Consider the following 16,415-nt stretch of genomic DNA (forward strand, 5'->3'; position numbering starts at 1 on the left):
TTTGCCAATCTACCAATTATTCTAAGAATATTACAATCAACTATAAACTAAAATAGAATATGGCATGAATACTTTTACATTTTTTCATCCAAAACCGTTTATACGACACATAGGTATTGTTTAACAACAACAGAGAAACAGGGTTCTTGATCATAGTTGAGTAATAGAGAAAGAGAGTGTCAACTGTTGGAAAGCTTTAATCTCACAACACAATGAATGAGAGAGATTATCCCATGTGAGTTCATGTAGTACCTGTCTATTTCAGACACGGTACAGTTTAATGATCTGATCGATCTTGGCGCGACAGACCGGACATCCATAGTTCTTGGATTTGATCTCGGTCAAGCAAGACATGCATCCTGCGACATGTCCACACGGGGTGCAAACCGTGTCAGATGGAGCGTCGAGACATATAGAACACTGTCCAGAGATCCCGTCTTCTTTCTTTTCACCCTCTGCTGAAGCTGGTAGAAGATAAGAAGATGGGACATCAACAGGTGTTGAATCGATTGTTGGGTAATGAAATGGACCTTCCTCTGGGGTTTGTACATCATCATCATCTGTCAATGGAGAAACTGATGGTGAAGGTTCATGTACAATAACACTTTCATGGCTATTGAGACCCGAGGTGCTTGCTTTCCCTGAGGAAGGAGGTGGAGGTGGAGGTGGTGGTGTTGTGGAGGAACTTGCTTCATCAATGTAATGGTGATTGGCATTTGGTGTCTCACTCATAGCATGATGAAGTGGCGGCGCAGACGGTGCTGTCTGGAGAAAGTTTGAAGGATGTGTTGTCTGTATATTTAACTCCATTAATGTTTCATTATATAATACAAAGAACGATGAAATGAAACATTAAATTGGCTAGTGTTGTTTTGACAATCACCTGAGGAATTCCTTTACATGCATCACAAAACCACTTAAGTTGTTGTTCGTCACCTTCAATGGATGGAGCGAGTCTAAGACGTGTTTCTGTAATAAAAGAGAAGAAAAGCTTACAAAATATTTTAACGCAAGATCAGATAAAACAGAGTTCTATTTAGTTCATGAAGGTAAAAAGTTTCTGATATGAACTAAGGATGGTTGCTAGCAACTAAACAGTGTAGACTTACGCCTAACTACTTGATGCCTACGTTTTCTTCTCTGCCTCCTGCGTCTTGGAACTATCCACCAGAATAAGTTCAATCATAATCCACCACAAAGCAAGAGGTTCCATGTCAACAACATATAAAAAGCATAGCAAGAAATTTACTTATGGAGTTCTCGACAATAATCACTGAAGTATCAGACTGCTTTGGTTTTGGTTCCTCCAAGTTTGCTTTCCACAACGGCATCACTGCGCGTGGCTGTGCTTCCTGAGATTACATCATTACCACTCAAACACATAGAGAGTAAAATGTCCCGAACTTGTTCTCTTAATTGTTAACAGTAATGATCATTGTACCTGCAAACTAGCATATATAACCAGCTCCAACTTGAAAGGCTTTGAAGGATTTCTTGAACCAGTTGGTACAATGACTACCCATCTGGAAATCATAATCTTTAGATGATTCATAAGTAGCCATGTGCATAATGGAAAACGTTTTCCTCAGAATTCATTTTCTGTGCACACAAGCAGAGTATGACACAGAAAGAAAAGATAGACAAGGGTGAAGTATAGTGGATACTCACACTTTTCTTGAAAGAAGCTGAGGATTAAATAAATCAAGAATGGCAGGGCCGTAAAACTCACGCATCCAACCAGAGAATAAGCAGATGTGACTCTACAGAGAATAAACAAATCCAAAATAGTTAACAATCCACAAAACAATCATATCCATCACTTACAAGTCAGCAACAACAAATGATCATACCTCAATGACACGTACAACATTGCTGAACCCTTTGACTCTAGCGACCTCAAGTGGTGTCTGGCAATCATCATTGAGAACAAGTGGATTTGCTACCAAAGACGGGATTATACCATATGAGATACTCCTTCCGTTTTAGTTCAATTATTGTTTTAGATTTGCGTGCACATATTAAGATAACATTTAATTTGTATATTTTCTAAAAAGAGGGAGTATCAAACTGAAAGTATAAGCTGTAAGAGATAATAAACACATACCACCATGGGAAAGAAGTAACTTAACAATATTCTCAAAACCTCTTTTAGCAGCATGGTGCAGAGGAGTCCCTGCATGGCGAGCTTATAACCAACAAGAGAGAGAGAGAGAGAAACCACATTAGCTATAGGTACTCAACGTTCTTTATGATCCTAACCAGCTCTTAAGTACCTGGACAATAAGCATTGACATTAGCGCCTAACTCGATCAAAGTCTCGGCGACATCATAAAACTCAGAGTTCATGCAAGCCATGATCAAAGGCGTTTTCCCTTCTCTATCCATCCACTACAATCCCAAAATCACACAGATTATGTAAAACCCCTAAATTACGAGCATTTCAATAACAATCAATCAATGGAATTGAACCTCGAGGTCTGCTCCTTCACGATGAAGAGATTGAATCCCTTCAGAGTTACCATAGCTCACTTGCTCAAACAGCAATTCCCCTTTCGATTGCTGTTGCCCCATTTTTCCTTCGCTGAAAGAAAGGAGGAATAATTGATTATATATACAGAGTCCAGAAGAAAAAATATCGTCTTTGGTAGTTGAATCGATCCTGGAATTTTCTCAGGAAACAATAAGAGAAGAAGAAATATATTTAATGAGACCGTTGGGAGAAAGTTAGGTCAGTTCAGAGTTAAGACTTTGTGTAAACGTTTCCACATAGTTTGCTAGATTTTGTTAAATAGTCCCTATCTTATAGATGATTTCAAATTTTTACCCACTAATTATTTTTTGAGAACTTGTTAATCCATTTGTTTTTTGATGCGTGTGTATTTTTGTGTCAAGAAACAAAAGGAATTAGGTCTCTGAGAGGATATAATTAGGGTTGGGTCTTTCTCAGCTCGTACGTTGCTTGGCCTAGCTTGCTAAATTTATTTAATGACAGCCTCTCTGGAGTGGGAAAACTTTCCAGGGGATTTGACAGAGGAGATTCTCTATAGGGTTCCTGCTAAATCTCTGTCATGGTTTTGATCAGCTTGAAAACAATCGCACGCTCTATTAAAATCTTGGAGATTTGCTAGGAAACACTCAGCTTGTACACAAAAGGAGGAGCCTCTGAGTATCATGTTGATTGATTATAAGGTATTCTTAGTAAGGATCAATCTCCATGGACTGCAGCACAACGATGTTTCTCCATCTGTTAAGGTAGCATATCATTTCAACCTTAATGCTTCACCATTCGCTATATATAACGTTGTTCACTGTGAAGGCTTATTGCTATGCACCATAAAGGATAACAAAACTCGTGGTTCGGAATCCATGGTCAGGGGAAACCAAGTGGGCTTGACCTAGAGACATCTACAAATGGGACGACTACTATGCTCTCGGTTACGATAACAAGTTCTCCCGCAAGCAGTACAAAATATTGAGAATGGATCTTCAAGTGATATTACCAATCAAAAATGAGTACGAGATCATATGACTTAACCACTAATTCTTGGAGAGTACTTGGTGTAGTGATTGGTTTTTATCACAATATAGTCGTGGCATCTCTGTGAAGGGAAAATGCTTATTGGTTTGCTACTCAAGCACAGAGTCCACACAGTAATTTCTTACTCAGTTTTGATTTTTCAGCCAAGAGATTTCATAATCTATCTCTGCCTCAGCCTTTTCCATTTAATATATCAGCTTTATCTGTATTTAAAGATGAGCAGCTTTGTCTGTTAGGCAGTTTTTACAATGAAGATACTTTACATGTATGGGTGAAACACTAGTCCTCGATCGGTCATGTCATGGAGCAAGGTCCTAACAGTGAAGGCCAAAAGTGGGATAAATAAGAATAGGTTTAGTTTATTGGCTGACGAGGAGAACAAAGCTGTAATGTACCACAACAAAATATTACACGTTGTAGGAGGAAATAAAGACATGCAAGTGGATCCTCTTGATCGAAGTTCTACAATCAGACCATCTTCTTACCCACATCTTCTGAATTATGTTCCAAGTTTGGCTCAAATAAGAAAAATGTACACTTCTTGGGAGACGCAAAAGGGAAGAGCAAAGCATGTGATTTGTAATGGTCTTTTTTCTTGTTTTAATTATTTAAATATGATCAATATATCTTCCTTGCGTATGTGTTATTGCTAGAGTGATTCTATGATTTGCATGGGCAGAGTTTACAAAGTTACAGTCAATGGATAATGAAAACCTTAGGCCAAGACAACATAACTTGATAGTGAGCATAAGGCTCTATATAACTCGGGATCATCTATTCACTAAGGTCTTTGTATGGAGTTTGGTGTCACAAAATCTATTTTCTTTGTGTTGATTTTGAATCTTATTATAGAGTTCTCCCAAATATTTTACTTTTATCTTTGAGTTTGAGGATGTTGAATGAAAGAATATCATAAAACTGAACGGTCTCTCTTTAAATATTGGTTTGCATTACACAGGATACTATAATCACTTCATGTCATGTCCCATTGTGATATTGCATACTCATTAATCCAAAAACCTGTGTTTTACGTGGCGCCTTTTGCACCAAGGCGCAAGGCACACTAAGGCCACAGTCCTATCCCCGCCATGCACCTCCTAGGCTAGGGTATGGTGGTCCGTAAGGCGCGCCCCATGGACTAAACCAGGTATGAAACCCTACTACCTTAATTAATAACCAATCTTAGACGTCTAAAATACTTAGGAGATTCGGAATCGTAAACGTCTAAATACCTATGAAAACCCTAGCTTCCTCTTTATAAAAGACAAGTTACATAACTTAACAAAAACATAAATTTCAAGGTTTTTTGCTTAAGGTTAGAGTACTCTCTACTCTTTCTAATCCCGTATATGCTTCTTCTTATTATAAATTATTGTGTTGCTTTGTCACAGATTAGAACGCACTGTGGTTGCTTGGTCGGAGTTAACAACACGTGGTTAGTCTATGACTGTCTGTACTTTCTTTTTATATCATTTTTTCTCTTTTTTCTCTTAATTATGTCTTTGCTTTGATCACAGTCGAGCTTTGAATAATTGACGTCTTACTAATATACTTACGGGCTTTTGAATTGAGTGTACTCGTGTATCATCAGTCTTGTTTTTGTCTCATGCTCTTTACGTGTATATTATAGTTTTTGTCTCATGCTCTTTACGTTTATATTATAAGTTTATAACCAACGGTCAATACTATTAACAGTACTCAAATAGTAATTACTTTGTTATGTTTTTCCTTTGATCAGAGTTTCAATGTCTGAGGCTACACGTCCTGGAAGTGATCCAGGAAGAAAATATGGAACCATGTTGAATAACAATTCTAACTCTTGGAAGTGTATCTTCTGTATGAAGGACTTTCATGGTGGGATTTCACGTCTCAAGCAACACTTAAGAGGGTACCATAAGAATGCCAAAGTTTATAAAGTATGTCCACCACATGTGAGAGAGGAGTTAAACAGACACAAGAAGAGGAAGGATGACAAGATAGCGGCTCGTAACATGGTTCTCCAAGTAGAAGAAGAAGGTCTTGACGAGTATGATGAAGACGGCGAGAAGGAAAGTCAGCCGCGATGGTTTGTCCATACTAAGAAGAGGAGAGTTAGAGGTCCATTGGACATGTATGTGACTACTCCTCCGCCTGATATTTTTGCAAGCAAGGAAAGATAGAAAGAGTGTTCTTGGAGCTTGTGACAAAGATTTAAAGGAAACGGTATGTGGAAGTATCACTAGGTGGGTTTTGGATGCTGGTCTTGTGTTCAATGCAGTCAACTGTCCTAGTTTTGGCGAGATGATTAAGTTAGTTAGGGAATATGGAGTATGATTAAAATCACCAACCATGTATGAATTAAGAGTTCCACTGTTTACTAAAGAAGTGCAGAACACTTTGTCCATATTGAGGAGAACAAGAACAAGTGGGCTAGTAAAGGTTGTTCACTTATGTCTGATGGTTGGCATGATTCAGTGGCTAAGAAAGACATTGTCAACTTCCTTGTTAATTCCCCTAAAGGTTCTGTTTTCATGAAGTTGAAAGATGTCTCAGAAGTGGTGAAAGATGCGACATTGTTGTTTAAGATGCTATATGAGATGGTTGAGGAGATTGGAGAAGCTTATGTAGTTCAAGTTATCACAGACAATGCAAAGAGCTACATAAAATCTGATATGTATGATCCGAACCAATATTTTATATTCAATGTTTTTATTTCTTTGTTTTAACACTTTACATTTAAAATTTAGGAAAATTGCTTCAATTTAGCAAAAAGACCTCAATTCTACTGGACTCCATATGCTGCACATTACATTTATCTAATGTTGGAGGACATTGAAGAAATCCCAATATTGAAGAATGCCATGAAAAATGCATGTTCATGAATGGATATATCTACAGCCATGTCTCTCTTGTGAACATGATGAGGAAATTTACCAAGCAAAGGAATCTGCACATACCAAATATAACAAGGTTTGCTACTTCTTGCATAACCATGAATCAGTTTCTCAAACAACAGAAGCCTTTAAGGGATATAGTCAATTCTGCTGAATGGAGTGAGTCTAAATGGCCCAAAGAAGCTGGAGCAAAAAAAGTTAGACAATATCGTATGCAAGCGAGCTTTTGGAGGAATATTCGACATGCTCTAAAGCTCATGACTCCTCTTGTCAAAGTACTTAGGATGGTTGATGGAGAGAAAAAAACCAGCTATGGGATACATTTATGCAGCCATAGACATGGCAAAAGAGACAATCACAAAGGATTTTAAGTGGAATAAAGAGAAATACGAAAAAGCCTTTGAGATCACTGACAAAAGGTGGGAGTGTCAGCTTCACCATCCTTTGCATGCTGCTGGGTATTTCCTAAACCCTTCAATTCATTACAAATATCACGATGATGTACGTTGCGAAGAAGTGGAAGGGGGCTTGTAAAATTGCATTACTAGGTCGGTCTTTTAAATTGTGTTATTGTTTTTCATTAATAGTTTGGTACACAATTTTCAGACGATAATTTTTTATGTGTTGCATTAATAGGTTGGTTCCAGATACATAGACTCAAGACAAGATAATGGCAGAATTACATGCATTCAAGAACTCTACTGGTATCTTCGGCCATGGCATGGCCAGTAGGCAATGAGATATCAAAGCACCAGGTAAAACAAACTTGAATTACTTTTAGATAATTGATCATTTAAATAAATACTAACAATATTTTTATTTTAATATCTGAATGGTGATCTTGTTATGGATCTTCTGCTCCAAATCTCAGAAACTTCGCTGTTAAGATTCTTAGTCTGACTTGTAGTGCTACTGGGTGTGAAAGAAATTGGAGTGTTTTCCAAATTTTAAGTCTTTTTAATCACCTTTATTTTATATAATTTTAGGTGATTTCGTTTTACTTATAAGTTCTGAACTTGATTTGTAACAGCTTGAGAAATCGAATAGCACAACATCGGCTGAACAACATGGTTTTTGTGAAGTACAACTGAGCTCTAAAACGCCAAAGCACCAGAAGTGACAGTGTCACCACAGATCCTATTATTTTGGATGAAATTGATGAAAGCAATGAGTGGTTGATTGGAAGAATGGATGGAGATTCATCTGATAATGACGATCTGGTGTGGGAAGATGATGATTTGCCACGAAATGTTGTGAGTGCTGAAGAACCCAACTATTCTACTAGAGGAGCAACTGGTACAAGTACATCTAAAACAGATAAAGGAAAAGGTGTTGCTAGCTCAAATCAGAAAAAAAAACGTTACGGACCATCTCAAACCGTTATGACATTGGTTGATGAGTAGGATGCGTTGGAAGAGGATTTAGATGAAGATGACCTTGGGTATGAGGATGTTGACTTTGATGATGAAGTTAAGAATGATAGTGCTTACAAAGATGATTTTTAGGTATTGTTTTGAAGTTATTTATTTTGGTTTTCTATATTTGAAACTTTGTTTTGGGTTTTGGCTTTGAATAATTTTGTTTCTGAGTTTTTAATCACGCCTCTGAGTTCTATTGCAACTTTAACTATCTTCAAATAATAAGGCTTGCATTTAAGATTCGTGTCTTGTATGTGAATCAATCATTCCTTACCTAAAGTGTTTTCTTCTCAAATACAAGACATAACAAGACATAACTAATAGCATCTCCAAGTGGTCTACAAGCTTTGTTGTTGTTGTTTGAATGAATTTGAAACAGGAGAAGCTGTTAGAAGAGAAGGGAACAAGGTTGGATAAACGGCTTCCCACTTTGATCATCAAGGCGAGCGCCTTTGTGCACCATGGCGCATGGCTCGAACCGTCTCGCCTTAGAACGCCTTGCGGCATTTAAAATACAACAAAAAACTAATGTAAAAAGAGATAAGGAAGTTTTACAAACTACATAATCTTAAGTATTACATCATATATTCCAAAACTATTCATATATTCGAATAACGCAGTACAATACGTATCAACAATGTTCAGACCTTTTAAGAAAACACGTCAGATTCTTAAGAATAACAATCATAACGTATACATGGCTAGATTTCAGAATCTGGTTCTTCATCATTGCTCTTCTCAGGGACTTCTGGTTCTTCGTCATTGCTCTTTTCAGGGACTGACGGATCCAACGGTGATTCCGATGGTGGTGGAGGAGCAATAGGTGAATCGGAGGCCGTTGGTTTTGGTGATGATGATGATGAATTTGGACTATACCACTTAAGCAACCTATCTTTGTTTTTAGTCCACCACTCTTCTGCTTGATGCTCATCAAATCTCTTTTTACTACAAAACAAATACTTATCAGGCATGGTTTATAACTCCATACATAAAACAATCGTGTTCATGTAAGTTACCTGAATCTAACTCGTCGAAAAATCTTGTTACCATTCATGTCTACCACAAAAGTCACATAAACGCCAGGTTCAAACTGTTCTTTACTTTCCTTTCCCCCTGTTCTTGATGATGATGATGAAGATTCTGTTGGTACTGGCTTTGATGAATTTGACGTTTCGGATATACTTGAGTTCGATGATACTTGTTCATCAACCTTTTGATCTTGTGTGTTTGATGATACTTGTTCATCAACCTTTTGATCTTGTGTATTTCCGGAAGGAGATGTTTCTTGTTGATCAAGTATCGAAGTTGTAAGTATAGATGTTTCAGACACTTCGTTTTTATTTAGATAAGCTTCAGCTTGAGAGTTAATGGACTCAAAAGCTTCACTCTCTGATACTTCAGGTGGTAGTTTATCCTTCAATCCTTTTAACTAATTATAGAAAAATATTATATGGTATGTTGCCAAAAAAAAAAAAAAATCTTTGCATTGAAAAATTGGAGCAAACCTGTTCTGCAACCGACTTTAGGGCTTCTGTAGCTGCTTTATGCTTAGAAGATTGCTTTGCAGCTAATTCGAAAGCTTCTTTAGCTGCTTCTTGAAATTTATGGACCTCTGTTATTTGATTATTGCATTTCTCTTTCAAGTTCTTAACCTAAAAGTTGAAGAAATGATGAGTTAGATTCATTATTATACTATTTGTCACTGACAAGAATAAAGATACCTGACTCTGCAGCTTCGTCATTTCTTGGTTCATAACTTCATTAGTCTTCTTCAAACTATCAATAACGCTCCTCGAAAATCCAGAAGTGCGTGGAGGGCTAGATCTTCTTGCGTATGGCGATGAAGATCTTCCAGGTAAAGGCGATGAGGATCTTGTAGGTGGAGGCGATGACATTGGTCCCACTAGTAGACGCTGTGGAACAGCAGCAGGAGCAATAGGTTTTAGTAGACTTGGGAATGCAATGTCTTTAAGTTGTTGGAGAGATGGAACTTGTGAGTCACGGACATTAGAAGAATTAGGTCTAAATCCAGGCCTTGATGTCTTGACTGATTTTGTATTTCCGGACAAGAGAATTTTAGATGACCTTGTTGTTTCTCTATCTATTCTTACCGAACCATCTATTGACGACCGTCCAGGAGTTGCAACATTGTTCCTGTTTGCATTAGTGATATAACCAGTCTCGGCTGCTTTAAGTTTGTTGTAACAAGCATCGCATACTCGATGTGGCTTCCCTGGAGTTGGAGCCAATGCTGCTTTCAAAGCTTTCTTTGAACTACAAGCATGACAATGGACTAAGCCACAGTTGTAGCAGTTGTGTCTCTTACGTGTGAATCCAAATGCTTGGCGACATCCGGAGCAGATTGACTGATCTGCTCCGGAGACCCATTTATGTATACATATACTAGATGTGAAGTTTGAGCCGCAAGATAAGCTCTTCACATGCCGGTCTTTCAAGGCTTCAACTAATGTTGGTGTTCTTCTATCTTCTGTATCACCGTGTCCTAATCTTCCATTAGCACCTTTCCCCCATGTAAAAACTTCACTTCTAGATGTCAAAACCGCAACATGGTGATCTCCACAAGCGATTTCTTCCACAAATTCTCCCACTAATCGGTCTTGCACCAAACAAGGTACTTTACCATCAGATATTGAGTTACCGAGTTGACCATGTGAACTCCCGCCCATAGTGAAAACATGTCCTGAGGTTGTGAGTGCCACGGTAAATGTATGCCCACAAGCAATTTGATGAAAGTTGTAATCAATAAGTGAAGAGACACACGTGGGTAGCAAGTAAGTCTCTTTGTTCCCATGCCCTAATCTGTTTTTATCCCCATCACCCCAAGTAAACAACTTCCTAGATGACATACTGGTACCGGTCTGGCCCATAACCTCAACAATCGCCGCGGTATGCCAAACGCTACAAGCAACTTTCACAGTTTTCAAACCATTTAACGATTGTACTTCCTTAGGGTTGGAAACGCTTTCTCTGTCTCCATGTCCCAAAACACCAAACGCACCATCACCAAAAGTGAATAGCTTCCCATTTGCAGTTGCTAAAGCAGAATGCCATGTGCCACAAGCAACAGAGAGTACCTGAAGACCTTCTAATGGACCAGAGACTCTTTTTGGTATCCAATGGCTAATATCACTACCATGCCCTAAAAGACCCACATTGTGGATTCCATCTCCCCACGAAAACAAGTCCCCAGAGGTGGATACAACACAAGTGTGATACTCTCCACAAGCAACAAAGTCTATGTTGGTTAAAGCAAGAAACTCAACGAGTTTGGGACGACAAATGTCGACTTGAATACCATGTCCAAGCCTACCTCCAGCTTCTTCTCCCCAAGTAAAGACTTCTCCTTGTCTTGTCACAAGCGCAACGTGCCTTACACCGCAAACAATCTGGTGAACATCAAGAACAACGTTGGATTCCAAGGGTCTTGGAGTTAACACATCTGTTTTCACCGTTTCTTTGCTAACAGTCCCATCTGGTAGTATCCCTTCGCTCCAAACTTCACCCCAAACGTAAACGTCACCTAATGATTCTATATCATCCGGACCAGAACCTCCACTTGAACAACTTGGTGTGCTTGAGACACTAATCCGAAAACCATCAGTACTTGGTCTTAACATGTTTCCACGTTCATATCCTAGATCGATTGATGTTCTACCTCGTGGAATATTGTTTGAGACAATGTCTATTGATTGACGACCAGTGGAGAAGTTGTCACTATCATGTATCTGAAGAAACAAAAGAATTAATTCATATTAAACTTCAATTGTAAGTATAAACCATGTGCAGAACATAGACAAAGGAAGTAATGGCTTAGGACTTCAAATAGGTTTGGTCAGAACTTGAGGGAAAACGTTAGTCTACGACTATATATAAAAAAAGGAGAAAATTAAAAGAACATGCATACCTCAGGGATCTCACTTCTTGCACGTCTATTACGACTTCTTTCAATTATATACTTAAGGGCAGCAAACCAAACCTCTGTCTCAGCTTTGTCTTTACAAATCTGCCCAAAATAAAAATGGTTTTGCTTATTTGAGTTTCAGTGTTATAACCTAAGTTGAAGAGAGCTAAAGTGATATCTTTTACTAACCAAATCAAGTGACCTTTCTTTGTTATTATATAGAAGTGAAAATGATAAGTGATCTTTCTCTGGGCGTAAAAATCTCTTGAAAACAGCCTGTTCATAAGAAGTTGTTAATCCACACATGACATTGCTTTATACGATAATTAGGTTTAAACGCACAGTTCTTTGCCCTGGGACGATTCGAGAAACTTCTGATAACTTTAAGCCTTTTTCTTCTCCATGCGAAAACCAAATCAACGTTTTTTCATCCTATCATCAACATTGTTATAGTTAGCGTAGTCCTGTTTAAAACATTGCATGTATTTTATTTATTTGAAGTAGAGTACCGGAGAAAGCCTGAATGCACGAAACTTAGGTTTCCCTTTTCGACTGTACTTGACTAACTGTGTTCCCTTTTTCAAAATGATAAGTGCCTACAAAAATATTGCATACTTCATGTTAGGTTTACGCACAATCTTGTTATTCCAAATTTTATTCAAGAAAGTCAAGAAAATGATAATTGCATGATTCCAAAAGATAATTCAACTATGTCTTTTTTTTTTTTTTTAATAATTCAACAATGTCTTCGATATAACAGTATCTTTCTGAGGATTATAAGAGAAAAAAATAAAAAGAAGAGAAACAAACTTGGTCAATGTCACGTTCGTGATAGACATAACTAGCAGGATCTGCCATTCCATCTGAGAAACCCGAAAGAAGAACGCCGGATAAACTCAAGAAGTATCAAGTGGTGTAATTCACCTGTCTTCATAGATGCATCTGCCGTTGCTTCCTTTCTCAGCTTGATCCGTTTCAACTCTCATCCAATTCTCTTTAGACCTATTAAAACGTATCCACGCATGAAAATATATTTGAGCAATTTGAGTCTCAAATAATGATATCAGAAACGTCATATGGATTTTGAGGCATTATCGGCATTTTAGGAATGTTTGAAGCTACCATAAAATTAGCCTCAGACTTTGGCGCTCTTCCCTTCTCTCTTACCACGTTTCTTTGTTCTTTTAAATTTAAATGATTTAACAGCCTTAAAATAGGCATTTTAATCAAGGGTTGTTAATGTTACGTGATGTTGTCTGTGAGAAAGAATTTTCTCTTTTAACTGTAAGAGATTAGACCAAGTCAATTAATAAGTACTTTTGCAATATCAAATAAACATAATGACATTGCAAATTGTATGTTATATTGAAATATAAATAGAAAATCATACTCACAATTTGATTTAAGTAAAAAAATTATGCTCCAAGCGAAAAGAATTAACATCATAGAATGTAGTAGTTTGTAATTTGTCGATGCATCATATACTTAAAACGGTAAGTATAATTTGGATTGTCTAGTGACAGATGTAAATTGATCCTTGCTAAGTAAACCCTAAAATCAGTCAACATGATAATCAGAAATTCCATTGATGCACTACTTAGAGTTTACAAAATATTTTATTTATTGTACATATCAATATCCATTCATTGAGAAGCATTACAACATTTTTTGTAGCCACGTGTCATCACTAAAATGATTTTTAGAATTTTTAGAAAAATAGGTCAATCAATCTAAATATATAATAAATTTTTTATTAAACTAGCCATAAATTCATTATTCTTGTACTTTATTATTTCTTTAAATAAAAGTTACGGAATTTCCAAATGTGGTTAAAGTATATATGACAATTAATGATTTTGAATAATAAAGATTTGTTAAAAAATTAGTATATCTTCAATCATATTTTTTTTAATTTTAATCTATTAAAATAAATTAAAAAACAACATTAACCATATAATAAAAATTAGATTTTTATGTATATGTTATCAGCTTTTTTTGATAAAAGCTTTGAACAATCATTGATAACTTAATTTTTTAAAGAATAAAATTAATAAAACTGTTAATCCCATAATGAATCCGTAATTTAAATTTTTTTGATATAAAAGATAAAATGGATCAAAAACATATGAATAGAAAACATCATTTAATAGACATTAATATTAAAAATTATATATTTTAATATCATTTTAATTTAATTATATATCCTATCAAGGAGAAAAAATTACTTTTTGGAGTGATAAAATTTATTTATATGTGTGCACCAATTTATTTTATGTAATGTTACTGACTTTTTAATTATTGAATATATATTTATTATTTCAAAATATGTAAAAAAATATAATATATAAAATAATTTATATATATAATGTTCATTCCGTGCAAGGCGAGGGTCTTAACCTAGTCTAAGATAAAAACTGAACTAATGCGTTAAACAAAACCAGTCTAATTTGGCTTAATAAAAATAAAAATAACTGATGTTATAAAAAAAAGAATAAAATAACTACACTTCAATTTGAAAGAATAGGTCATTCAATATACCCACAAAATATGTAAATGTACTAATCGAGTTTTATACCTAAAATCAAAAGTCTAACTAAAATAAAACATATTATTTTATAGTAATAATATAACTATTTTTATACATATATATTACAGGATACTTTAAAATATATTAATAACTAAAAAAATATTAATTAATTGTTACATTTTATTTATTTTATAAAAAATATATATGCATGAGATTTTAAAAATATTATCGTTGTATTAATTTTTGTAATTTTGAAATCGATCAAACTTTAATTTAATTTTTCTATTTGATTTTCAAAACAATATATATACATATATATATATATATAATGTTATCTATACTATTATTTAAGAAGTGGTTTTGTTGATTTGTCATCTTCTCCACAATTTTAGGTTATTAGGTTTTAGTTGAGTTAATAATTTACTATTAGTTTTTAACAGAGTCATTAATTTATTAATTTAAATAATATAAGTATATCAAACTTTTTAATTTGATATATAATTATTTTTATTTATTTATTTGTCATGTAACCTATGATTTTAGTTAGTTTATTAGTTTTTATCTGAGTCAATAATTTATTAATTTAAATAATATAACTATTCAAACTTTTTTAATTAGATACATATTTATTTTTTTAATTTTGTAACATTGACGAGTTAGGACTAATTCTTATTATTATTTTTTAAAATCATATATTTTACTGGATATTATTAAATCATATTTTTTTTTACTAAATGTGGAACATAACCTATCTTTTTATAGTTTATAGTTTAATAATAGTATAGATAATGTGTAAGTGATATTTATCTTAGTCTATATCGTATTATAATTATAATACTATGTAAATGCTAATGCATAGAACTGTAATACCGATTTATCCATCTTAATATTGTATTATAATAATTTGCCGCCTCTATACTATGATCGTATATATTATCATCATATGTTTGATGGACAAAAAACACAAAACTTCATCTTTAAATAATACAAACACGTTCAAATAATGTTTGTTTGAAAAGGAAGCCCGCTTCACTTGTTCATATTAGAGATATTGAGTCGGCTAAAGATTGCTACAAAATTAAAGTAAAGGTGTTGAAACTTTAGAATCATAAAAAAATTCAAATACTGTTTCAATCGAATAGGTGTTGGTTGATAGCGTGTAAACATAGTCAGTTTCTTTCATTATTGATTCACGCTAATTATATGATTTTGTGTTACTCACTTATTTTGCAATTTAATTACATGGAACTAGGATTCATGCTTGTGTTGATAAATGTTATTTTGATAATTCCCGATATAAGTTATCTCAAGGGGGCTCTTTTATTCTGAGTAATTTCACCTTGTGGTGATGATACCACAAAATATTGAACGAATCCTCTGCCTTTTAAAATAAATTTCTATAGAACAACCAAAATTATATCTATGGTTTTCAAAAAGAGTTGACAAATAATTATTTAAAGGAATTTATGGAATTATTGGGATGTCAATATGAAAAGAGAGTTTTAGTCGGTGAATTTTCTGTATCATTTTGTGTTTTTATTGATTTGTCATATTTATGATCTATTGATTCACCAGTTCATTCTAATGTTTTGTGCTTTAAATATTCTGGTGAAATTGTGAATGTTGGACCTTTAAAAAATATCATTGCAAAAGGAAGATTATCAACTAAATTAGAATTAGTTATTCTTGACGCAATGTAAATTTTATTCAACGTCTATTTAACATAATACTATTTTATTTTTTGATATGACGCTAATCTTATATATTAAAACAGAAGTCACAACCTTGATTCATGTGTGATTTTTTTAAAAATGGACCTAATGGACCTATTCATAGAAATTCATACTATATTTTAATTCAGACTAATAATAAATATAATTTTTAAAATATTTCAATCATAGTATCTTTTGATATCTTTTTATTTTAAATATAAATATATTTATTTTAAAATTCTAACAAATCTGTTTAAGAAGATTTTTACAAGATCTTCATTTTTAAAATTATATTTAAATATTTTTACTAATTTCGAAATTAGTTTAAAATATTATTATGCATTAATATATTCAGTTATATAAAATGAAAAATAAAAAAATCTATAATATTTTAGTTATTATATAATCATAATCAATCATATTAA

At 34.4% G+C, this 16,415-nt stretch overlaps 2 protein-coding genes and 2 pseudogenes across 2 annotated transcripts; 2 read left to right on the forward strand and 2 right to left on the reverse strand.

Moving 5' to 3' along the window:
* Nucleotides 1-30: 30 nt before the first annotated feature.
* LOC106453438 (putative E3 ubiquitin-protein ligase XBAT35) lies at nt 31-2,724 on the reverse strand. Its single transcript, XM_048736886.1, has 10 exons — nt 2,470-2,724; nt 2,274-2,388; nt 2,105-2,185; nt 1,851-1,939; nt 1,669-1,760; nt 1,442-1,523; nt 1,250-1,352; nt 1,110-1,160; nt 884-969; nt 31-792 (listed from the first exon to the last, which is right to left on the reverse strand). Exons 1-10 carry the CDS (start codon nt 2,569-2,571, stop codon nt 262-264), a joined length of 1,332 nt encoding a protein of 443 aa, XP_048592843.1. The 5' UTR covers nt 2,572-2,724; the 3' UTR covers nt 31-261.
* Nucleotides 2,725-3,093: 369 nt separating this feature from the next.
* On the forward strand, nt 3,094-4,671 carry LOC106378583 (annotated as a pseudogene).
* On the forward strand, nt 4,671-7,618 carry LOC106378591 (annotated as a pseudogene).
* Nucleotides 7,619-8,294: 676 nt separating this feature from the next.
* LOC106364588 (PH, RCC1 and FYVE domains-containing protein 1) lies at nt 8,295-13,361 on the reverse strand. The gene is made up of 9 exons (XM_022703675.2): nt 12,562-13,361; nt 12,261-12,347; nt 12,094-12,183; nt 11,941-12,027; nt 11,755-11,853; nt 9,551-11,575; nt 9,335-9,481; nt 8,846-9,258; nt 8,295-8,774 (listed from the first exon to the last, which is right to left on the reverse strand). The coding sequence occupies exons 1-9, from the start codon at nt 12,607-12,609 to the stop codon at nt 8,531-8,533; spliced, it is 3,240 nt and encodes a 1,079-aa protein (XP_022559396.2). The 5' UTR covers nt 12,610-13,361; the 3' UTR covers nt 8,295-8,530.
* Nucleotides 13,362-16,415: the final 3,054 nt, after the last annotated feature.

This window comes from Brassica napus, chromosome A1 (assembly GCF_020379485.1).
Source record: "Brassica napus cultivar Da-Ae chromosome A1, Da-Ae, whole genome shotgun sequence".
Taxonomy (NCBI): Eukaryota; Viridiplantae; Streptophyta; class Magnoliopsida; order Brassicales; family Brassicaceae; genus Brassica; species Brassica napus.

Excerpts from the sequence above, each read along its gene's own strand:
- LOC106453438 (XM_048736886.1), bottom strand. The coding sequence starts at position 2,571 with ATGGGGCAACAGCAATCGAAAGGGGAATTGCTGTTTGAGCAAGTGAGC. Across the intron at positions 2,389-2,469 it reads GTGAAGGAGCAGACCTCGAG|TGGATGGATAGAGAAGGGAA; the intron begins GTTCAATTCCAT and ends TTGGGATTGTAG. Across the intron at positions 1,940-2,104 it reads GTTACTTCTTTCCCATGGTG|CAAATCCACTTGTTCTCAAT; the intron begins GTATGTGTTTAT and ends CGTCTTTGGTAG.
- LOC106364588 (XM_022703675.2), bottom strand. The coding sequence starts at position 12,609 with ATGGCAGATCCTGCTAGTTATGTCTATCACGAACGTGACATTGACCAA. Across the intron at positions 9,482-9,550 it reads TGACGAAGCTGCAGAGTCAG|GTTAAGAACTTGAAAGAGAA; the intron begins GTATCTTTATTC and ends TTCAACTTTTAG. Across the intron at positions 9,259-9,334 it reads TAAAGTCGGTTGCAGAACAG|TTAAAAGGATTGAAGGATAA; the intron begins GTTTGCTCCAAT and ends TTCTATAATTAG.